This window comes from Aphelocoma coerulescens, chromosome 3 (assembly GCF_041296385.1).
Source record: "Aphelocoma coerulescens isolate FSJ_1873_10779 chromosome 3, UR_Acoe_1.0, whole genome shotgun sequence".
Lineage (NCBI taxonomy): Eukaryota > Metazoa > Chordata > Aves > Passeriformes > Corvidae > Aphelocoma > Aphelocoma coerulescens.
In genome coordinates, this window is record NC_091016.1 from 1,934,450 (window position 1) to 1,958,445 (window position 23,996).

Genomic DNA, 23,996 nt, shown 5'->3' on the forward strand with positions numbered 1-23,996 from the left:
CCTCCTCGCCCCGGCATTACTGAAACTGTGGTGGAAATTGTTCTTCTCTTTGTATCCAGAGACAGCTGCGTCTGAGCAAAGTGAAACACTTTGTCCCTGTGTAAAGGAATTGCTTTCTGTGTCCTCCTGAACATGGAATTCTGAGCTACACTGTTCCTTTGACATGCTCTCTGCATTTCTTCCAACTGGGGCTGTTTGTTTTTCTTTCCACAGGCCACGTCTGAAGTTCAACAACCTGACCTTGATTTCCATTCATGGCCTTCCAGGAAAAGACCCACAGAGCTCCCAGCATAGAAGATTTTTAATTAACAGGTTTGACTTCACATCTAAACACTTCCATAGCTCCTGCAGAAAACATAACACTTTGTAATTCTTGTGAACTTGTCCTAAATTTTAGATACATCTGTAGAGATCCCAAAATACTCCAGTCTGTCTATCCAGCAGGCACTCACCTGCAGGAGGAGTTGAGTAGAATTACAAGTAGGGAAATAGTGCCAAAGTAGTAACTTCAGGACAGCCATCCATAGTGTTATACCAGGACTGGGGTCTCTGCTTTCCAAGGCTTTTTTTAGGTTGTTTAGATCTCTAGGTTGAAGACAAATGACACAAGATGTCTGCTCACTTTTTAAATCTTGTTTGGTTTTTAATTTTAGTGAGTTCTGTTCTAAATAATGCGGAGCCAAAGAATGTACAAAAATTAATATTAGTAACGTGATTCAGAGCAGCATGTGGTGGGATGCAGAGCCCACCAAGGGTGGTGGGGATTTTGCTGAGTACGGGGGGAATTGTTGCTGTTGATCAGTTTGGCAGAACTGTTCTGCATCAGTTCTGCTGCTCCTGGGCTGTGAGTGCCAGTCCCTGGGCTGTGGCAGTCTGTCCCCAGTCCCAGCCGCAGCACTGTGTTGTGCACAGCTGAAGGGAAACGGTGGAAGAGCCCTGTCTAGGGACTGTCTAACACTTCACAGGCTTCCTTGGTTGCCTGTAAATGTGATAGCTTCCATTTAGTCAGATAAAATCTTACACACCTCTTTAAAATTCACAGTACGTAATTCTCATTTAAATACAGTATCTTTGGGTTTTATTTTGGAATAAATCATCACTGTGGACTTGAACATGGTTGTTTTGAACTTTGAGAAGCATAGAATTAAAATGGATCAGTTTTTCTGAATGGTTGGGGAATGAACTTACGCGTAGTTATTTAGATTTGGCATGTGACTCTTTGGAGCCCTCACATTGTATTTTACCAAATCTTTTCCTCAATGAGCTGCAGTGCACTAAGGGGCTGACTCTTTAAATGACAAAACAGCTCCACAAGGTCTGCTTGCTGAACCTTACAAATGAAATCTCTGCAAAGATGTAAAAATGGCGTGGTGGGAACCTGTTTAAAGCCATCTGATCTCATTTGGAATTTTGCCCTGACAAGGAATTTTTTATAAGTAGTTACCTGTATTAATTTTTGTACTGTAGAAAGGGGTGTGTTCAAATGCAAATCTACCAAGTGAAAGGGATTGTATGATCAAATAAATGCATGTACTCTTTTTCCTAAATTCACTGTAGAAGAGAGTTGTACTAACAAAGCATCCTTCCTGACAGAAAGTTGCAGTTCAGAGCTGCCTCACCAGATTTAGCTGTTAAAATCTGAAAGCAGATTAAGAGTGAAAATTGAACTCTGCAGGGTATGATTTCTGAAAGCATCCCTGTGATTTTGGAGTGTCAGTCTCCTGGGAGCTGTGCACCTCAATTATAAAGGTGCTTTTGAAAGCCTTCCTCTGCCCTTAATGTCCTTTTTCTTTATAGATTTCTGCATTATTACAGTTTAGCATTGTCAGTGGGTTTCTTCCCTTATTTATTTGCCTCTGGTATCTGTGAGTACAGAGGATGCAGAGCACCTCAGAAAGCCCAGCAATTCAATCCTAAAATTCCCCAGGTTGTGAAATCAACTGTATTTGTTCCTGTGGCATCCTGAATGCCAGTTTTGGGAATTTGGTAGCAACAATTAGTGTGGAACCAGGAGCTCTGTGTTGGGACGTGTGTCCTGGTGTTAATGGCAAAGCAGCAGCTGTCAGTGCCGGTCTCTGCCCGTGCTCTCTACTGCAGCTGCTGGTGCCACAGAAAAGCATCAAATGCTTGAGCATGGGCCCAGCCCCCTCTGTTTAATCACTTTTAGGCCTGTGAGAGAGAGTGAAATATTTTTCATCTCTTTAAGTATCAATAGAAAGTCAGGTTCTTGGGCCTCTAAATGGCCATGAGCTTAGTTTGGCAGGTGGAATGTATTTTCTGTAATGACTTGAGCTCACAGCCTGGCTGAAGCCCAGGGTCTCTGTACTGCCCATTCCTGTCCTGAGGTCCTGGCAGGGGTGAGACTCAGCGTCTTTCACACAGTATGTTCGTGGTCCTCCTTCTTGCTGTGCTGCTCTGGTCTCATAAGCCAGACATCTGTGTGACACCAGCCATTCGTCTTTTTTGCTTGTTTTAAACCCGTTGCATTCTTTTTCACTACATTCTATTGGTTTATTGCTCTACAAAGCTATAAATGGGCTTGCCCAGTTCTCCTGAAAGAACCTAACTGAACAGGCTTTGCCTGGTGCAGGTTTTCAGTGTCCAGGAGGTATGGAGTTGAGCCCAGCTGGATCTGCACTGTAGGCAGCAACCCGCTGTGCATTTCCATGGTGGGCTATTGCCAGGCTCAGCAGTGTTCAGGGGTTATGATGGACCTAGATGGGAATGTTCTCTCTCTGGTCCTCCTCACATTTTACAGCAATGTGTTTGTTGTACATCTGTATGGAGGTATTTTATCTTCTGGAATCTTTGTCTTTGTAGAAGGCTATTAAGCAGAGGGGGTGGTATAAATGCAATAGTAAGCAAGTGTCCTGGTATTTGCTGTGTTGGATATATCTGGTGAGGGCATACTCTGAGCCTTAAAAGATCTTTGGAAATAGTTGTAATTTTCATTATTGAACCATTAAAAGAGGTTTTGTTCCATTTGGATTTTGCTTTAAAATTGGCTTTTTAAAACAGCAGCTTCCAGATCTTTGATGCTTCTCTCACACGTAGGGATATCTGATGCTTTTTGCTTGGAACGGGCTGTCACACCCCCGAAACACGAGAAAAGCAAATCTCGTCCGAGACTGTCAAAGTGAACGCGTGATTTTAGTGAATTTTAGTGATTTATTTCGTGAATTTAGTGAATGATTTAGTGAATTCACACTGCTGGAGGACGTTGCTTGTGATGTGTGCTCTATGCACACCCTGAACATCCCGGAGCTCAGGACCAGTTTAGTGTATTTGTCATTGTTGCATTGTAGAAAAGTTCATTAGGAAAAGGGTCACCAACAGAGACTTGAGCTCTCTGCCTTTTACTTCTGGCTCTGACAACCATTTTCCTAGCTTTCTATTTGTTTTTTAACTTTTTGGACTAATGCTTTGGAATACGGATGCTAAAATGATCGGGTGCATTCCCTGCATTTGTGTCTCACCACAGCTATGACTGGTGAAGCTGAATAACAAAGGAAGGAAAGTGGGGAAAAGATGAATAAGAAAGTCTTTTCTTGGAGGAAGAATTGGACTGTTAAAGTATTTTCTTTGCAGGTTCAAAAGCCTCCATCTTGCATCAACCTGCAAAGGAAAAGCAGAGTAAAGCATATATTTCTGACTTTGTTCTTAAATTACGTGGTTGTAAGGCCCAGTGCTGGAAGGGATTGTTTGGTTTCAGCAGAAAGTTGTCAATTTGTAACCGAGTATTTCCTAATGCCTCATCTTTTACCACAGACTGCAGTGAACTCGCGTCAAGGGAGCAGGCGGAACCACTGGGGGCCTGGGCCGAGCTCACCAGATGTCTAATTAATGCCTGCTGTCAGCTGCCGAAATGTCACTTACAGATATTCTTTCTTCACAGCCACTGTTTTAATGATGAAGATTACGCACAGATGTCACTTTGTTCCTGGGTTAATGTTGTTGTTGGTAAAATGACTGGCATAAACCGCGCTGCCAAGTACGTTGTTGTTTCCAAGGAGAAGAAAGTGCCGTACGACTACCTGGTTCTGTGCACGGGACAGAGCTACCAGGTGAGGTGTGTGCATGGCCAAGTCCAGCATGGTATTCCCGGGTTTTCTGCGGTGAATGGTGTTCCCGGGATTAAGCAGAGCAGCCTTAGCGAGGGTAGCACCAGCAGTTTGCAGCCTGTAGTGCAGCAGGTGTGTCAGTGCTGCTGCCGAAGCCAGAGCAGAGGAGGGTCGGACAGAATTTCCCACCAGCAGTTCCTGCTCAGGGATGGGCACGAGGCAAAGCTGCTGGCGTTTTTGCCACCATAACCATTAAACCTGCTAAGGAGCAGGCTCAAGTGACATGTGGCCCTAGCCACAGGAGACTTTAACTCCAGCTGGTCTAACACCATTTGACCTAGTTTTGGAAACAGAGAGAATTCCTTATCAAATTAATTACTCATCTCACGTGATGACCATGCCTAGGCACGTCCGTGATGCTGCTTGGTGTTGTAGCACACAGCTGAGTTTCCAGTGAGACTGAAGCAGACCCTTAGCTGCATGTAAGATCTGGAATCAAGCTGAGCTCCAGCCCCACTCAGACTCCCTGGGCAGGGTGGCTTCTAGCTCCTGTATCCCCATGAGGCCGTCAGGCTGTGTAACCAGATGGGCAGCTTGGTACAGCCCCCTTGTTGCAGGGCTTTGCCTTACCTGGGTGATTTGGGGCAGGAGTAGTGAGCAGGGCATTTTGCCTTTAAAATCGCGAGATGGATGTGAGCAATGTCTGCAGCTTTACAGTGCTGTACCATGTCCCACAGCGGTGTCTGGCTGCGTGTGTGCAGCAGGCTCTGTGGTCTGGGATCCCTTCTCAGAGCAGAGCCACGCTTAAGCTGCAGCCTATGGTTGCTGTTCAGCAGGGATGAAGCAAAAGCTGAAGTGACAGCTGGAAAAGTGCTCCTAGGAAAAGGTGTTTGGAGGTAACTGACTTGCAAAATAATTTATGGCAAGTAACTGCAGTGGGGGAGAAAGATATAGCAAGAGAAAAGGCAGGTTTTATCTGCCTTTGAGAAGAAATCCCATCATCGTCTAGTCTCACGTTTAAGCTATACAAAAGGATAAGAAGAAATTAGTGGCTTCTGTTTTATTACATGAAACTATAGTCCATCCTTTTATTAAGTTGTCCCCTATTTGGTAAGCAGTCAAAATAATGCGTAGTAAAACATTATCAGTTGTGATTTAGAGTAGTTGAGTAAGATCTTTTGGTGTCATGCCTGGTTTTATATGACCCAATAGTATTTCAGTTGATCAGCTGGCAGTGAGAACAGGGTTCAAGATGTGGCTCAGCGGTGCTGAGGAAGTCAGAGACGAGATTCCCTTTTTGCTTTGTACAGCTCAGATTGAGTTTGTTAGTGGAAAGCAGCATTCTACAGTGAGCGTGTTACCGAATCTTCACGTTTGAACCATCAAGCAGGTTTCGGTCCCTTTCTCTGGGACAAAATCTGTCATTGTAGAAGGTTGATTTTTTGCTGACAAAAGGTGGAGGCAGTCTGGCTTCACAAAGACTTTTCAAGGGTTGTTTAAAGTGATCTGTGTTTCAGAGAGCTGCTGAGATCCCCTGCTGTGTGTTGGGGCATTTCTGCTGTTTGCTGTGCAGTCCCTGGTGTTTGCCATGTGCCTCCACTTGCACTGGCAGTGCTGTTTGAAGTGGTCACGCCCAATCCCACAGGAAGTAGGGAACATGTGCACACGTGTGTACACTCGGATCAGTGTGGATCCATGTTCCCTGTGGCCATGGGTGTGTTTGCTGCTGCTGAGTGTGAGGAAGGGTTGGGATGTGCCAGGACAGCAGCCCTTGGGCAGCCAAAGTGAGCATCGTTGTCTTTTAACGTCTCCGAGGTCTGTGCCATGTATCCACTCACTGACTCATTTCTCCAGGCCTTGGCTCCCACAGGAGCAGGTATCAGTGGAGTCACAAGTAAGTGGCCACAGAGATACACAGAGAAAGTCCCTTCCAATCACTTCACTCTCAATGATGCCCAGGACTGCTCAGAGGCAGCACGCTGGCTGGAGGAGAACCTCGTCAGCTCCAAAGGTAAGGGGCTTCGTTAACACACACACTTACAGAAATGTTCTCCAGGCTTATTGTCTCCTTTATTCCATGGTATAATTGGCGCCTGATGAATTCTAACAAAGTCTTTCATCTGCTGTGCTTTGTTTTCCAGATTAATTTACAATTTTTTGTCGTTTTTGATACCCAGCATATTTAGCTGAGAAAGAAAGGTTTGAGATAGATTAATTATCTGCAGTTATTATATAAAACAAAACGAGTCCCGAATGCAAATCTGCCCGGAGTCATTAATTAGCCAATTAAATAATAATTTAATTAGTGGATGTGTTTTTCTGTTGTATAGAAAAATATCTAGATTTGTGGCACAACACAAAGAAAACAAGTCTAAATTAGGAAGTCTCTATCAGTGCTGTATTCAGTTGCATCATTACAGAATTTCACATAGAACTGCAAGCTTCTGGTACTTTTTAACCCTTAAAATCAGACATTTGTGTAGATGTGCACCATCTGTGTATTTCCTCAGCCTCGTTGCGTGTGCTCTGTTCCTGTGTTCATTAGTTCATCCGCTGTGTGTGCGCGCCGTGGAAAATATCTAGGGCCATCCAGGTTTCTGGGTCAACTTTGAACTAGAGAAACAGAGACCAAAGAGTCAATGAGTTCATGTAATGTCAGTTCCTGCTTGCTCCGAGTTAGGACAGTTCAGAGCAGGAAAGCTGTCTTTGTGGGGAATTCCTGTTGGCGGAGTGCAAGAGCAGGACTTTCCTGAAGATGCGTTTTACCTGCCTTGTTTGTGGGGTGTAATGAGAATTGGCAGTGGCTTGGTGTGGTGCAAGGTTCACACTTGCTTGGCACTCCTTTAGGGAAGTTCTCAAGACGTTGGAAATTCCTTTATCGTTCTCCAGGTCTTGCTGTGATCAGCACAGGGGTCCATAAACATGGCAGTGTTTTCTCAGCAAGCTTTCTGGCCTCAGGCATGTCAGTGGAGCCTCTGGAGCAGTCCGGCTCCACCTGTCCTCCAGCTGGTACCAGCCCCTGCCCACACAGCCTTACCTGGTGTCCAGCTGGTACCTGCAGCTGACTTTGCATAGACGGATGAGGTTGTTAGTTTCCCCGTTTGCTACCGCTAGTCCTTCATGTAAATCCCTGAGTGCCCAGTCCTGGAATGTACTCCAGTCCCGCTGCGCAGGGATGTGCCCGGGAGCAGCTGTTGGCTGGGGTGTGCGGTGCTGGGAGGTTCAGTCACTCTGCAGCAAGTGGCACAATCACAGTGTCTCACCTGCCTTGGCACGAGTGTCCCTTCTCCAGTGGTAGTAGCAAAGTTGTAGGATGTTCATCTTTGTTATTGCTGCTGGCCTTGGCTGCAGGTGAAGCTGCGTCTCTTAATGAGGCACTGGCCTGGCTTCATGTGTAGAGAAGGTAAATTCACACCTCCTGATGAGGTTGGTCCGGAGGGACTTCTGGAGATGTGACACCTTCCCCTTTCCCCCTGCTCTGGCTTCAGTTCCCTCTCCTTGCTCTTCCCATCACATTCTCTGCTGCTGTGCAGAGTGCCCAGCTGGAGAGATCTTTATCCACTGGTCTCAGTTTCTCTTACTCCTCACCCTGCTTCTTTTCCCAGTTGTGTTTCTTACAAACATCATTCTTTCAGTCTTGACAGTTGTGCCAGGGCTCTGGGAGGGCTTTCTGCTGCTGAGATCCTGGGAGCAGGGCAAGCACTGGCCCCATGGCTGCCACTGTGGCTTCACTGATGAAACCCAGCCACCTAATGCATGGAACCTATTACAGCTGTAATTGGGACTAATTGAAATTCATCTCCTATTAGCTCCGCACTTTCCATGAAAATAAAAGTAGGATGGAAGTAAAGTAAGGAACAAAACTGCTTTAATGGCCCAAAATGGAGCAATTATTTTTTTCTCTTCACCTAAGCATAGGTTACTGCCTTATTAAAAGCATGTTTGTAGGAATACTCTTGCATTAAAATTCCAGTGCATGAATCACCAACTGGAGCCACCAATGCTTTAGCTCACACTGGGTTTCTCCTTTAGCTTTTGCAAACTGCAAAGATTCAGGTCACATTAGGGTCACCGAAATCTTGTGCTTCCACTTGTGGAAAATGAATGAGTCTGCTCTGCAGCAGGACGCTGACATTCAGGTAATAAACAATAAAACTACTGTAATGATCTTTATTTATGGCTGTTTTTTCTGTAGAACATTATTATGTTTACTCACAGATACATACATTTTCATGTAGTTAAATAATAAAAGCATCCTGAGGAACTGCTCTCCGTTCAGTGGACATAATTTTAGTCCATAATGAATATCTGCAGTTCCTAGACTACTAGCACTGTCATCTAAAAAGCCACTAATATTGTAATAAGCAGAAGCAGTAAATTGTTGATTTACAAGAGGTCAATAAAGGAGCACTGCTTTCCCTGATCTAATGCAGTTGTATTTAATATTACCATATAAACCAGAATTTTAATTTTCCTTGAGAAATGTAGGACTCGCATCTGATCTTGCACATGCCCTAAAGCCAGTGTCTCATGCAGTAACCGAGCTTCTCTCTGAGGGGGCTGGTGCTGCCCAAGGGTGAAGGTGTCTCAGCCCAGCTTTGCCCTGGAGTCTGAATGGGGCTTTGCTGGGCTATGCCTCAGGGAAGCCCTCCTCATCCTCCTTTTCCAGCCAGGGCATCCTCTTCACTCCTGATATGTTTCACTCCCTGCAAATGGAAAACGTGCAAATGTAGCTGAGGCTGTTGGCACCTGCACACCGCGTTCTGGCCTGCGCTGTCAGCACGTGGCGTTGATAGAAATGCGTGTAGCAGAGCTGGTCTTTACCCACCGGTTCTGCTGGGTTGCTGCTTGCATTACACCCTGCTGCAGCAGGGAAGAAACAATCGGCTCTTTTGGCCCTCTGCTGAGGACAGTGCAGCTGCAGACAGGTGTCCTGGCAGGCACAAGCCATGGGATAGATTCTTCTGGCTTGGGAAGTCAGGCCAGTGATGGACATACTGGAGCATTTCTGTGTTCTGTATGATATTTATGGAAGTAGTAAGATCTCTTTCTTCTTATATTTTCAAGTTGATACATTTGCAGGTTCTGTCCCTCTGGTCATTGCTGTGAACAGTAAAAACATGTTTTCTGTCATTTCTGTGCAGTGTACTCATGGAGCAAGTCTCTTCTCTGGCAGCTATGAAGAGAGATGTTTCTTGGGCAGCTACAAGTAGCCAAACTGATAGGGACAAATAAAATAACCTTGTAGTCAAAGGGGAATAGTAGAACATCTGTTTTATCATTAATGTTCTTGGGAGCTGGGGCTGTGTGCATGCTCAGTTTGGTATGGCCCTGTGTCTCATGCAGTAAAACATGGTTCAGTGAGATTAGTTTAGCCTATGAAATAACACAATTTAGGGCATAGGGGATGCTGTCACTTGTGGCGAGATGTAAATGCCACTGCTGAGATAAACGGGTGAGTTGGTTGCAGCACTGCCCAGGTGTGGGACATGAAGGCACCGGGAAGGTGCTTTTGAGGGAGGCATCCTTGTGCTGACAGGTCAGATCTGAAACACAGGAGCTGATGTGGACGCGGGCAGGCAGGTGGAGGTGTTTCTGCCTCCATCTGGACCCCCACCTTGGGGCTGGGGCAGCTGAGCGTGGCACAGCTGTGGGGCATGTGGTGCACAGAGAGCCTGCAGGGCTGGGCTCTGGGCTCTGGCCCTCGTGTGAAGGGTCCTTAGGCCCTGGGAGAGGAGTTCCCTACATGAGCTGGGCCGTTTCGCCTGGATTACTCAAAGGCTTAGTGGATCACAGAGCAGACAAATGGTTCCTATTCCAAGCAGGGGGGCAGAGGGAATGGGGAGGAGAGGAGCACGTCTCAGTCCTGCTCAGAGCAATGTTTGTGTGTTTTGTATTAAACCATCCTGAGATAAAACACACAGCTGCTCTGCTGCATCCCAGCTCTGCCTCCCTTATTGCCAGGAGGGCTTTAGCCCTTAGGCTGGAGAGTCTCGTTGTGCTCACACAGAACAGACCCTCCCCTTCTCTATTCCTGCTCAGCTCTGGCTGTTCCGTTTGAAGCGGCGCTAGCTCGGGAGGAGAATGAGCAGGGCCCTGCCCTGCAGCTCTGCAGTGCCGGGCGGGAGGGGTGGGTCAGGTCTGAGCTCCCTTTGCCTGGGGCAGGAGGATGGAGCTGGGTTCAGGAGTGGTTTCTGTGCTGCTGCTGATGCTCTGCAGAAGGAGCAGCAGTTCCTACGCGCTGCTGTCACGGCAGCTGCTGGGATGGATGGCTGCCTGCAGCTCGCGGAGCTCCCAGCAGTGAGCAGGGATGGAGCTGGCTCTGGGTTGGGCATTGTGCCACATGCAGCTGCCTTCAGAGCGGTGCCGAGCTCTCCCCACCACCAGGGACAGGTACGGCTGCAGGGCCATCCGTATTCTCTGGAGATTGGGCTTTGGCAGAAGGAAGCAGCAGCACCGGTGACCTCCACGTGGCACAAGGGCTTGTTTTCTATAACTTGGCCTTTCCACAGTTTGTGGGGGTTTTCTGCATGATATATTGAATTTGATTCTGTCTGCTCCCCCCCACATCAGTCCTTTGAATGAGCAAAGTTAGGGAGAGAGGAGAGACCAAAATAAAAATGGTGATTTATTTATTTATTTACCCATAGAGGCTTTTCAATCAAAATAATTTCAGATTATGGGGTCAGGATGAATATCATACTTCTGTGTTAAGTACTTGCCTACTTTGTGGGATGTTTTGTACAGATTCTTCACTAAATTATCTTAGCTGCTGTTGCTAGGTAACATTGTTTGCTTCATAGCATCAGAGAAATAAGAGGGTCAAAGAGAGCAATTCCATGTTATTATCATCTGAGTTATACTAATAAGGTTTTCATTGTATGTCTTAGAAATCTTTCCCTTTTTTTTCCCCCTCTTAGGGAACGTCATTGTCTATGGGAATACAATTGACATTTACACCACGGTAGAAACCCTCTTATCCCTTGGGATTGATGGCTCCCGCATCCATCTCGTGCAGGCTCTGCTCAGCTCTGCCGGTCCCTGCCTCGGTGACGCTGCCCTGGAGCGCACGGTGGGGGAGGCCCTGGCAGGGGCGGGTGTGGCCGTGCACCCGGACAGCGTCCTGGCACAGTGGGGCCAGGATGACCACGGCCTCATCGCCTGGGCTGCCTTCACCACTGCCACAAACCTGCTCCAACTGCAGTGCTCAGTAAGTACAAGCTTCCTGTGCCTTTCCTTCAGGCTGGCTTTTTAACACAAAAGCCGTCAAATGTAGATGGTCCCTCACAGATTTGTCTATTTCCTCATTGTCTCTAGGAGATTGAACATTCACTTGTTAGTCTCAAGGATCGTTTTTTTAAAAATCCAAATAAACCTATTGTTAATGCCCTGACTGATTTGGATTAAGATGTATCTAAGTCACCTGACACACAAGTAATTGTTCACTGCTGATTGACAAATACTCTTATTTCATTTTCGAAGTAATTCCAGAAATCCTTTTCTTATTTAAATGTGCAGCTATTCCTGTCTATAGTTATGTGCGTTTGATTGTCATAGGAGAAGCCAAAAACACTGGGATAGTATGTAACTTAATGAAAACATATTTTAAGCAGGTTCCTTTCCCTCTACATCAATGATTGCAGTTTTTTTCTCTTCCAGTACCAATATGTTACGGAAGCTGTAGGCATGTTCACAGGTGTGGCTCTGCTCTGAGACTGGGGACAGGTTCTAGCCTTTCCTGAGGGTCAGGATAATTTTGTTTTCCTTTATTGGACTAATCCACAGGAGTGAGTGCTTCTGACAGAGCCACTTCAAAACCTGCATCTGTATGGAGCCACCGGCCCCTTGGCACTCCCTGCTTCGTGTGCTCTCCTCTGTGCAGCTGGTGGGTTTAGCTGTGGAGGGGATGAGCCCTGTGCCTCTCCCAGTGAGCTCCCCAGGTGTCGGGGTCCCTGCTGGTCCCCCTGCTCCGCAGCCCTTGTCTTTTTAACATGGGGATACTTAAGCCCTTTGTGGTGGGGGTGAAGACCTCACACAGCACTTCTATCCATAGTGGTCTCTTGTCTTCAGTCTGCATATCAGTAGTGACATTCCTCCCACTCTCTCCTTGTATGCAGCTTTTCAGCTCTCCTCTTTCCTTGAAATCTCTCTATTTTTATCCTGCCACAAAGATCTCAGTGTGGTTCTTGTTTTCACAACTTGGTATCCACTGACCACCTCCCCTTCAGCCCCCCCTCTTTTCCCCACCACCTTGCCTGCGTGGCCTACACTGTTCCTTCAGACCCCCTTGCCCTGGGGTTTCTTTCTCCTTCCCATTTGTGCCCTGTGCTCGTCCTTCCTCCGTCCGTGGTCCTTCCCTTTCCCAGCCTGTAAGATGAAAGACCTGAAATTACTTGTGATGTCAAGGGCTTTGTATTCTCCAAAACCAGTTCAGCTGCTGTGCAAGGCTCCTGTATCTGCCTCCAACTGCCTGGGAGGCTGGACTCGGAGGAGGAGCGGGCTCTGGAGAGCAGCTCCATCGGGAAAGCAGCTGCACTCACCAGAGACCAGGCTCTGCAGGAATCGGCTCTGCAGCAGCTCTGGGCCTTTTGGGATTTCAGCCAGTATCAACTGTTGATTGGCAGTTCTTGGGGACATAATTTGTTGAGTCTTGCAGGATAAAAACAACAGGAGAAAATCTCTTTTTTCCCTGAAGCAGCAGCCTCCCTCCCTCCCTCCTGCCTGGGCTGACAGATGGCTCCTGCCTGGAGGTTGCAGCCCTCCCCTTTAGTGACACTGTCCTGCCTGTCAGCCAGCAGAATGTGGGGCTGTGCGGTCCTCTTGCCCTCTCGGGCAGAGCTTCCTTGATTTTTGGCTCTCTGAGATGGTCAGAATTCCCTTAGCTGTGCACAGTTCATCACTTGGTTTATCTGTGAACAAACCCAGGGGCTCTGGCTCCTCCACTGCCACATCTCTGCTTATGCCAGTGTTGTTAAAATTTCCAGCTCCCTTTGCTTCCCTCTCCTGTGCCTTTTCTTTCAGCTGCCTCATCTAGCCAGTTGAGTATCTGACACTTGCCCTTAGTCCCCAGGACAGCTCTTTGGGGATACAACTGGGTAACACCTTTACCCTGGTCACAGCTGTGTCCTGAGCTGGTGCTGAGGGTAGGACAGATTACAGATGCTGCTTGTCCTGGCACAGTTGTGTCTTGGGCTGTTCAGGATGAAGGCAGCAAGGGAAGATGTGTTCATCTGAGACCCTTCCAACCTTTCCTAAGCCTGTAAAGGAATATTTCTTGCTGGAGGGGCAGCAATTTGTTGTCTAATGGCTTTAAAAGCTGAGGGCACTGATGGCGGGAAGAGCTCTGTGTGAGGGCGCTTGGAGCGATGGGACAGTCAGTCTTCATCTGTGCCCTTTGCGGACTGTGGTCTTGTTCAAAACATCTCCCAGCCTTGTCATTCTTACTCCTTTCACTGCTCGGTGTCCAGTGGGTGCTCTTGTTTCACACTCGTTCAGGAGCTGTGTTCTGCCAGCTCTCAGTTTATCCTCTGCCGGAGAAAGCTTCGAGGACGCTGCTCATGGTTGCTGCTTCTCCCACGTCTGCTGTCTCCTCCCAGCACCACCTGCTTTGCAGTGCGGGTCGTGCTGCCCCATCTTCTGCGTGGGCAGAGGAGCTCTGCTTCCTTGTGGCCCAGGAGAGGGACTGTGCCCATGCCACGAGAAGACAAAAGGAGAGAATTATCACTAACTTTTTTCTTTGAGACTTAGGGCAGGAATTTATGGACGTAGGGTCCTTGGCCTCTGCAGCTTCCACTGACTGAAATTCTGCTGCTATAGCTGGAATGAGGAAGACATTTCCTCTGAACAAGTTTATTTCTGATCTTTCTATTTCATTGACTGTCCTTGTGCTGGTTAGCCACAGTAACTCAGTTTGTTGGTAAACAGGGTCAGCAGTTGGGAAAACACTTGGAATACACAATTATCCTGCTAAATTCCAAATACATTGTGCTTTTCTGTTCCTTGGGGTTTCAGGTTGGCTTGAGCATTTGGAAGAAAACAAAGTTCACAAAGGCTTCAGGTCTATGTTCCATGCTTGTACTAACACAGAAAATATGCACAGCCACCCAGGCTGTTGGATGTAGCAAATATTGGAGTTTTTAAACTATCTAACAACCAGAAGCAGATGAGTCTAGTTTAGTAATTTTCCTTTCTACTGTCTTAGTTTTAACTTTGGTAGCTGTAAATGTTGGATCAGAAGGATCTGTCTGCTGTGCCAGTGTTGCTAAAATCATACTGTATTTCACATTCTTCTTTTTTAAAAAACCCTTCAAAGTCTGGGTTTGGATTTATGAAATCAGCCACTAAGTAATATGCAATAATCTTCATTTATTTACATCTCTTTTTAGGCATTTTTTAGCTTTGCCTACAGGACAGTGGATTATGAAACCTTTAAGGCCATCAACGATGCTTGCCTTGTTTTTGATGGAAGACTTGTGATTGATGCCAAATTCCACACCAATGATGTCAGCATCAGGGCTGCAGGTCCTCTGACAAAATTCTCCAGGAGATACTATAGGGATGAACTGACACACAGCAACTTCAACTCCAAGGAGATTGGCTTTGAGCTTGCTGCATCCATGCTGAGTCTCTTTGATCCAACCCCTCAGGCCAGTTCCGAGCCACCAGAAGGCTCAGACAGACTCATCCCCATATACAGAAGATGTAAAGTTCAAGGTATGTCCAGCTGGATTTCTGTCGCATTGCCATCCCCTCTGAGGTGTTTTTGCTCTTCTCTAGTGCAGGCAGGTCCATCTCACCTCAGGTGCTATCTCATGGCCGTACAGCCCTCAAAGCTCCTTATGTAGTGGAAAAAAGATGATGGCCGAAGGAGGACAAAAAAAGACATTGTTTTCTTCATTGTTAATGACTTAATAAAGCTCCTATTTTCATTTATGGCAGGTGGTGTTCTTCCTGGAGGTTACAACTACTTGCACGTTTCCAAGCCAGCAATCCCCATGCCCTTGGGTGTAGAACATGACCCATGTGATCATGTAAGTTAAATAATGGAACTTTTCTTGTTTCATCCCCCAGTTTGTTTGAAAAGATGTTCCTGTTTAGGGTAGCTGGGCCTGGGGTCACTGTATACACCAGGTACAGCTGGAGAACCAGGAGCAGTCACAGAACTAGCAGGAAGTGTTGTGGAAGAGATGCTCTGTGCTGCTAGAAAATAGCAAGTCCTGCAGCCATTTGAGTTGTCTCGGAACAGGGCACAGGGAAGCACTCCCCATGGGAGATTGTCCCAGGATACAAACATGGAGTGCTTCTCTTACTGGAGAGCCTGACTTGAGGCAAGAAAAGGACTAGATTAATGTTTTTTTAAGCCAGAGAGGACTCTCCACCTAGGCAAGATCCTCTTTCACACAGATTGTACCTTTTTCCTTGGGAATTTCTGCATCAAGCCCATTTTTGCAGTTGATTTAAAGAGCAGCTTTTAAAAAGCTGCTTCAGTGTTGATTTTAAAACCTGGACAGCAATGAAACAAATGGGCTTTTTGAAAAGCAAATGCTTTAGGGAGAGGAATCAAACCACGGCTCACCTTGTTTTTCAGATCCAGGATGAGCCATCCAAATCAGCATGTATAGTGGGAAGCAGAAAGGACTATCAGAGAGAGGAATTGGTTTTGCTATCTTGACTTGTTAGAATATGATTAGAATTCTTTTGCTGCCACTCTGATTACCTGCTGATTACCTGAAAAGGGACCATCTTTTTAAAGCCACTCCAGAAACTCCATGTAAATCCTAAAAGAATTTTCTAAGAAAGAAGTAAGAGAAGCTAGTGAAAGGTAGTAGCTTAGATGTGAAAATACTAAAGGTTCCTGTAGCCTAGCAACAGGTTGTAGGAATGTATAAAACTGTAACAGGAATACAGCTTGAAAAAATAGCTTCAAGCTATCTGATCATCCCACTGCAATGTGAGGTTTGAAGCAAATTTTTACATTTTTGTCTAAGTGGTTGATTTAAGTAGCTGAATCTAAATGCTACAGTTTGAGCATGAACATCCAGTATTGGTGTTCTTTTATTGACAGTAAATATGATATGCCATGTGTGTGCTCTGTGTCATAAACGAGGCTGAACAGAGTTCAACTGAGTTACCCAAACAGAGCTATCCAGTGTTGCTTGGGATGCCCCAGGGCATCCCTCCTGACTCCAGCTGCTGCTCCAGGAGGTCAGAGGTCCCTGTGGATCTGGTGTCCCGCTGCCAGTGCAGCTGGAGGGCCCACGTCCCCCAGCTGTCTGCAGTGGCACTTGGCTGGTGCTGCACAGTGGGGTGGGCAGTAACCAAACTAAACCACACAGAAAATCTGTGTCCAAGCCACAGCAATGTGCCCGATGACCCACTGTGCCAGGAGCGGTTTCTTGATTTTAGAAGAAGGGTTGTGGGCATTAAGCAGTGGGAACTATGGGCTGGGAACTCCTCGCTGACCCTGCACGTGTGCCGGGTCAGGTGTTCCTTCCACCTCCACAGGTTTTCTGGTGTTTCCTGTTCCAGGGGATGGAGATTGTAACCGGTGAGGCAGGACACGGGAATTACTTCAGGATGCACTTCAACAGATACAATATGGTGGACAGCATCACCTGCTTTTCCAAGGAACCCTTCCCTGTCTCCAACTACATCTGCTTGTACGGACAGCATGAGCGCCTGCTGAATGACCTGCATTACCGCTGGAGGGCCGGGCAGCTCACAGACCTCTACAGGTGAGACGAGCTCTACGCCGTGCACAAAATCTACATTCTGCCAGACTTCTAGTTATATCTTACTGTGGTTTGTCTTTTGGCTGTTTTCCCTTGGAACCAGAGGTAGAAAAACAGATTTAAAAATATTTTCCGGTATTTAGCAAAATTGTTGGTAAAAATGCAAGTCCTGAAGACCTTCCTGGAAAGAGCTGCGTGTCTGAGATTTACTTAGAAAAGGAGCAATGGTTTACTTGGCTATCTTTCACCTGAAATAGCATTTCAGTGTCTTTATCACTTTTGTTTAGAATATTCAGTAGGTTAATCATTAAGCTGAACCTGAACAACCCTTTATTACTGAAGACTCATGTTCAAAAGTCGCTTTTAAAAGTATTTTTGTTGTTTTGAATCAAATTTTTAAGCCAAAGGTTTCTAGGGAGATTTTAAATAACTCATGGTGATAGTCATGTTCAACATCTTGGCTATTTTTTATCTGGTGATAAATCCTGAAGGGGTGAGAGAGACTAAAGGGCCTGGTTAGTTCTAGTCATGTGCCATCTCCTCTGAGAGAATGTTTCATTGCTTTTGATTTTCATTTGAAGAAATCCCTCATGAATGGTGCTTTGAAACATAAACTGTCACAGATGGAGTAGTGAAATACTGCCTTACATCCGCTGGGTAGAGACAGAAAGCCAGGCTCAGGAGCAAATGATCAGTCTTTATTGTGATACAAAGCTGATAGTGGTGCCTGAAATGTTTCCAGGTTTGATTTTGTTATGTTTGTAAGTGATCAGAAGAAAGGCACAAATGGTAGCAAAATTTTCAGATTTGATGTTGTTGTTTCAGGTAACAGTTTGTAAAAGTGTGCTGTAAAGGGTGTGCAGTGATGCTTGTGAATTATTGCTGCTACAGGGCTTGATTTTGATTTATAGCAAATGTTGGGTTTGTTTTATGAGAGAGGAATGGGACACAGCAGACGTGAAGCTCACCTGAGCAGCACACTGTCAGTAAGTGTTAAGGAGAAACTGAAGGAGGCTGACACAAGTGCATGAGAGATGGGCAGGTGATTTCCTTTCCTTGTCACAGCTCATGCTGATCAGACATTGGAGCACTGGAAGAACTCAATATGCAGGTTGTGGCAAGGTACCAGCAGTCCTTTTTGTGGCATTACGGTGTGCACGCATGTTGTGAGCTCATCTTTTCTGTGAAGCACACCAAGGCTGTGGTTCTTTGCCTGGGTGTGGTTAGCGTCACTTGTTGGATGTACCAGTAGCAACATCTGGAAGAATAAATCATCCTGCTTTGGGATTTCAGCCTGCAGCAACAGGTAGCAGTATTTTCTTGACCTTGACCAAAGGATCACTGGTGTGCTGCACAGAGGGATACCACATATCAGGGCCTCATCACATCCCTTCAGCTCTCCTTAATTAGTGATGATGAACTAGTTTTGGATTTGTCTTTTACAGCCTTTAGACAGTGATGTTGTTTGGGACCTTTTGCCTCATTATTTTATCTCACCTCTCATTAGCCTGTGGCAGAATTCCTGAATTACAGTTGCCAGGTTTTTCTTATCTGGTTATTTTATTGCCTCCAGTTGTTTTCAGTCTTCTTTATACCTTATCTTTAGATAGGTTTGTTCCTTCTCTTCTTGCTCTTTGGTCATATCAATGAAATCCCATATGTTGTTCTGCAGCAGTGAACATATGTTGCTCTTTAATCCTCACTCGTGTGTTTCTTGTGGCTCTTTCACACACACACACACACACACACACACACACACACACACACACACATGCATTCCCATTCATCCCATCTTGGAGTTCCTGTTCCACATGTCCATCCTGGGAGGAGGGAGCATTGTCCAGCAGGTGTAACAGGTAAACTGCCTGGCATTCCCACGGAGCAGTCCTGGCACACAGCAAGCTGGCGCAGGAATTTGCTGCTTTCAGGAGGACATGGAGCAACAGAGGAAGGCTGGCAGTGTAATGTACTCTCATAATATATCACATCTACAGTACATCTACATCCCCACAGTACAGCGTCACATAAAATGTGTGTACATGTGTGTGCAGTGTGCAACAGACAGTGTTAAAACCAAGCCGTGAGAAGACTGACTGTTAGAAAATCATTACACTGAAAAATGGTTTAGTATCTCTTGTTGAGTTGTCTCGAGACTTTTATTTAGAGAAAAAGTGGTGCCTGGTTGGCTTTTGGTAGAGAATAGGAAAATGCATTCACTGACTTCTAGGTGTGTGATAAAAGAAGAACTGTTTTGGGCCTTGTTCATGTGCTCTCTAAGGATCCTACATGAACGCCAACCTGCGGTTAGGACTGAATTGCTCTCTTTAGCTTTCAAAACCTTCCTTTTTAAACTAGTGCACGTTACACTTGCATCCACATCTTCTGGCAAGATGTGAAGCGCCCCTAGTGAAAAGAAAATACAGACTGTGAAAGTGTGGTTTGTTAGTTAAGCTTGTAAACTTGTTGGTTTGAAACATCCGTTCCCCTCCTCTCTTCTTTACGCCTCTCTTTTGGGAAGAGCCTTCCTAGGAGGCAAGAAAGTGCAGTGTTTTAATCTTTTGGTCTGCATTTAGATTTCCCAGCATGGCATCTCGCTCCAGGAATGGACACAGTGGAACAGCTGTCACCTGGGAGCTAATTTATTTCTGTGTAGCATGCAAATTATCTTTTAAATAATTAGAGACTGCACCTAGCAGTGAATTTCCTCACTGATTTGCGTTCGGTGTAAGAGCTGAAAGTTAACCCCATGGTACCGGATTTCCTGGCCAGAATGTGCCAGTGCTGTTCTCAAATTAGCATTAACAACAGGCCCCCAAGATCAGCAAACCTGACAAAGTCACCCCTCCTGGTCGTGTGCCTGGAGCCACGGCTAATGGGAATAATGAGAGAAGCAGCATTTCCTTTTGTCTGGAGGAAAGTTCTGTTGATTTGGGTATGAGTGCAGCGGTGTTAAAAGCTGCAGGTCTTGACCCGCAACCAGAGGAAGGATTGGTCACTGCTCTGCCTCCTGCCCTCAGTACCTGGGCTCGTGGAGGAGGTGAAGCAGTGGGCACACATTGCCCTCCCTTCCAGTTGCCTTGTGCCATGCAGTGGGTGTCCTCCTTCCACCTGGGCCTGCAGCCAGTACATTCCTGAGCAGAGGGGCCTGACAAAGCAGTTCTTCTGTGTCAGGGCAGGAAAAAATGGAGGAACCAAAGACTCATCACCTGTGAGTTGAATGGCATTACCCACTAGATTGGGAATCCTCTTCAGGAAGGAGTTTCTGCAGTTTTTATTCATTTCCCATCAGGCTGCATCTCAAAAAGTCAACTAGAATCTGAGTCCCCAAGAGCAAGGCTCTTTCTCATGGGGCATCTTCTCCTGAAGGAAAAAGAAAGCAAATTCCAGTGGTGTGACCTGAAGGATACCACACTGTATGCCATGCTCCTGCCCTCCCTTGCTTGCTGAAAGGCCTTCAGATTATTTTCATCATTATTGCCCTAGCAGCAGATAAAAGAAGAGGGGTGGGAAGAGAGGTCTGAAGCATTTTTTTCTTTTCTTTTTAAGTTTATAGACTTACTGATCATCAGTCTTCCATACTGCTTCACAGAGGAGGAATGCAACCATCCAGTGACCCCCTTTTGTCTTCTCCTGAGCTGAAGGCAGCTGCAAGGCAGTTGCCAAGTTATGGAACGTGTCCACAGAGCGGTGGAATCTCCCTCTGCTGCATCTTAAGTACAAAACAGATAATTAGAGGGGTCTCCTGATACTTGGCAACCAAATGGATGCTCACTGTCATCATGCCTTTAATATGAAATAGAAGTGCTTTGTGTAAGCTTCATTTGGCATTAATGAAAATCAAATCTAACGTAAATGCATAAAAATCTGACCCACTAGTTTCTAAAATACTTAAGGAGCTTCTTTCGCAAATGAGGCGTGAGCAGCTTTTACTTGGGATTCTTCAGTTGTGTATTAATGAACTCGTTGTCAGCCAGGACCTGCGGAAGATGCTGGCTGTGTCTCAGCATGTGGCACTAAGGGACGGTGAGGTGAGGCAGCACCTGGCACAGGACAGCGAGGGTGGCACAGGGGAAGGGCACAGGGTCAGGCCTGGGAAGGAGTGCACAAAGGCAGTGCATGTTTTAATGAGTGATGAGCAGAGAAACCTCACAGGCACAGTCATCCAGACAGAGTTCAAATCAGTTCGTTACTTTTTGTTTCAGTAGCTTGGTTTCCAGCATTTTAAGGACTTGTCAAACTGGACAATTTGCTTCCTCTGCACAGGGGTCTTGGGCACTGTGAGGAGGGAGAAGCCCCCAGCAGATATGACCAGGGCTCTTTGGCAAGATGGAGTTGGGAGGGTGGGTTATGTGACAGTACTTGTGCGTGGGCCAAAAAGCGCAGGGGATTTAGCTGAGTCGTAGTCACAAAGGAATGTTTTTCCCCGTGCCAGAATGCAGGTAGGATTCAGTTTTCACTGAGGAAGGGAACAAGCGATCTATGCATGGATCTGCAGAGATCCATGCCAGGTGGTTCTTGGCAGGCCTGCATGCTGCCTGGCCACGGTGGGTGCTGCTGTCCAAGGGGTGGGCTCCCTGAAGAAAATATCACAAGGGTGGCACAGCTTCAACTGCACCAGGTACTGACAGGCTATAGAACATGAGGCTGCCAAACATGCAGCAGGAATGTGCAAAGGGAGTCAGGCTCCCTTTCCCTGAGAGGCTTTGGAAAATCCACCCAGAAGCTACATGGATAACAGCACTGGATGTTTCTTTGGCTGCTCTTCTTCAAACCCTGTTTTTTGTTTTCACATTGCATTTTTATATTGGCTGTACAAGCTAAATGCTCAAAAGTATTTTGAGCTGTATGAACAGCATTCACTTATTTTGAAGTAACCATTTAGGTTTTTTCGCTGAAGTGCAATTCCCACATCTGGTGCTGTTAACATTAGGCTGAAGGTGCTCTATTAAGCAGTGTCATTCAGTGAGACTGTTAAGCAGAAATACCACACTGGACTGTTTACTGACTCAGCGCTAATAAACCTCACAATATAACAAATACATTAAGGAAAAGAAGAACATTTGATGTTTTCAGCATTATTGTTACAAGGTAGAGAGAACTTCATTACTTACAGGCTGGATAATCAGTGATTATTTAAACATGAAATGCGTGCTACATAGAAAAGCTGGATTTAACCCAGGCTTTCCGAAATGAAGAGTAGTTGTTTGTTAAGAGGAGCACTAGAATGCCCTGCTGCTGTCTGGAATCTGCTGGATCCCACACCATTAGCACGCTGGGATTACATTTAAGGGATTCCAACCTTAGGCTTTTGTTCATCGGGCAGACGGTGAGACGTTTTTCTGCAGGGTTAAAAAAGACCAGAAAGGAACTGTAGCAGGTAGTGAGTGTGACTGAGAGGGACTAGTGCTGCTCTGTACGTTCTGCAGCCTAATTAGAGGGAAATGTGTGTGCTTTTCATGAAGAGGGAGACAGGGTAAGGAAAGAGGAACACGTTGAAGGGATATCAAAGCACTAACGGCTTTCTCGCTCCCGGAATTAACCGCTAACCCCGCGGTGCACTGGTACAGCTGCACTTACAGAGCAAATCGATACAAATGGCTGGAGATTTCTAGATATTAATGTAGTTTTAAAGGAGCAGCTAACTTGCCGATGAAGAGCCACGTTACTAAGAAACCCCACGTTCAAATTAGTGAGTAAAAGCTCGTCGGCTGAAGCCTACCATGTTAATTTGTAGCCGAACCTTGCTGATTCATATTAGTAATTATGCAAACCATTATGAACGATTGAATTCTGAATCCATAAACAATTGCAGAAAAGCAATCATACCCCTACACACAGCCTGTTTGATGATTTTGTGCCTCCGGTTTAATTTCCTTTAAATTGTTTTCCGTGATACATTATGTGTGAAATAGTACTATGTGAAACAATGCAGTTAGCCTGATTTCAGGGTCAGCCATGAAGTGGTCATAAAGAGAGCACAGACAGCAGTGCTTCTGTGTCAACTTTAAAGAGCACAGAGTTTAAAAAGTTTAGAGGGCAGTTCAGTGAGGGTCAGTACACCATAACTGCTGTGATCTTATATTCTAAGATGTCTAAACTTTCCAAATGCCAGTGCTGAAAAAATGGAGAGTCCCTCCTGAGGACACTTAGGAGAACAGGAAAGGACTGCATTATCTCAGTACCAGGATCTGCTTTCTGAAGGTGCCTCTGGGTACAGCGCTGTAGCATTTCCAGGATATTAAAACTGCAGCAAACAGAGCTGATTTATCAGTCATGATGGATCACTGGCATTTGCGAAGGGAGGATGCTGGCAGGTGGTGCAGTGTCACCCCCAGACGTCAGCAGGTCCCTGCAGCAGCCCCGGGGGGGTTGGGTCTGGGCTGTGGGGAGCAGTATCACCCTCAATGAGGTCTGGATTCAGTGGCCATTTTTCCAGAACAAGAATTGTAAGAGCAGATGTCCTGTGCTCTGGTTTGCCATTGCAGCTATGTTTAAAAGGGGATTGTAAACCATGGGTTTTAAACCAGTCATCTTCCAAAGACAAGACATTGCAGGTTCTGTGAGAAGAGTTAAAAAAGTACAGGCTTCCTCGGCAGGATTTCCTTCTCAAAAGGAACAAAATAAATGTCAGCTTGTGAATTCGTGAGCACTGCTGTTACTTTGTGAATCTGTTCAGTGGATTCACTCACAGATTTGTTGTCCATAAGGCTGCTGATTTCACTAATGACTGGGTCAGAGCAATAACAGAGTCCTGGATCACTGAATGTAACAGGAGATACTCAAATGCCTAGACAAGCAGCTGTTCAGGGAGCAGACCTGCAGAGCAAGGAAGTAAAGACCCTTCTTGCTACAAACAGGCTGTTGGTTCGCATTTGCTTGACTGTTCAGCAGTTGTAGGTGAATGTGAAGAAACTGCAGGCCAGGGAATATGGCATGTCCTTTGTGCAGAAGAACAATGCTCTCAGGTGGTGCTCTAGGGGATTTTACACAAATTGGTCTTGCTTTTTACCTATGTAAACAAGCTGTCTTTTGAAATTATTGGTCAGATGAATGCAGGAAATGCTCGGTGGTTTTATTTATGCTGTCTTTAAATTAACACACTGTGATTCCTGGTCCAGCTATCCAAGGTATATCAGGAAATATTTTGTATCTTTTGCTGGTATTACCATATCTTTGTAATTAGGAGTCTTAAAGACATGCATAT

General features: G+C 45.9%; 1 protein-coding gene across 6 annotated transcripts in view; it reads left to right on the forward strand.

The window, feature by feature from the left end:
- The window catches only part of CFAP61 (cilia and flagella associated protein 61), a 90,919-nt gene that overhangs the window by 50,906 nt on the left and 16,017 nt on the right, over positions 1–23,996 (forward strand). For all 6 annotated transcript variants that reach the window (XM_069008761.1, XM_069008759.1, XM_069008756.1 and 3 more), the window contains 7 exons: positions 214–312; positions 3,896–4,064; positions 5,916–6,072; positions 10,982–11,271; positions 14,447–14,774; positions 15,000–15,091; positions 16,590–16,795. In XM_069008761.1, the coding sequence (XP_068864862.1) occupies positions 214–312; positions 3,896–4,064; positions 5,916–6,072; positions 10,982–11,271; positions 14,447–14,774; positions 15,000–15,091; positions 16,590–16,795 (1,341 nt within the window). The remainder of the gene's footprint in view (positions 1–213; positions 313–3,895; positions 4,065–5,915; positions 6,073–10,981; positions 11,272–14,446; positions 14,775–14,999; positions 15,092–16,589; positions 16,796–23,996) is intronic.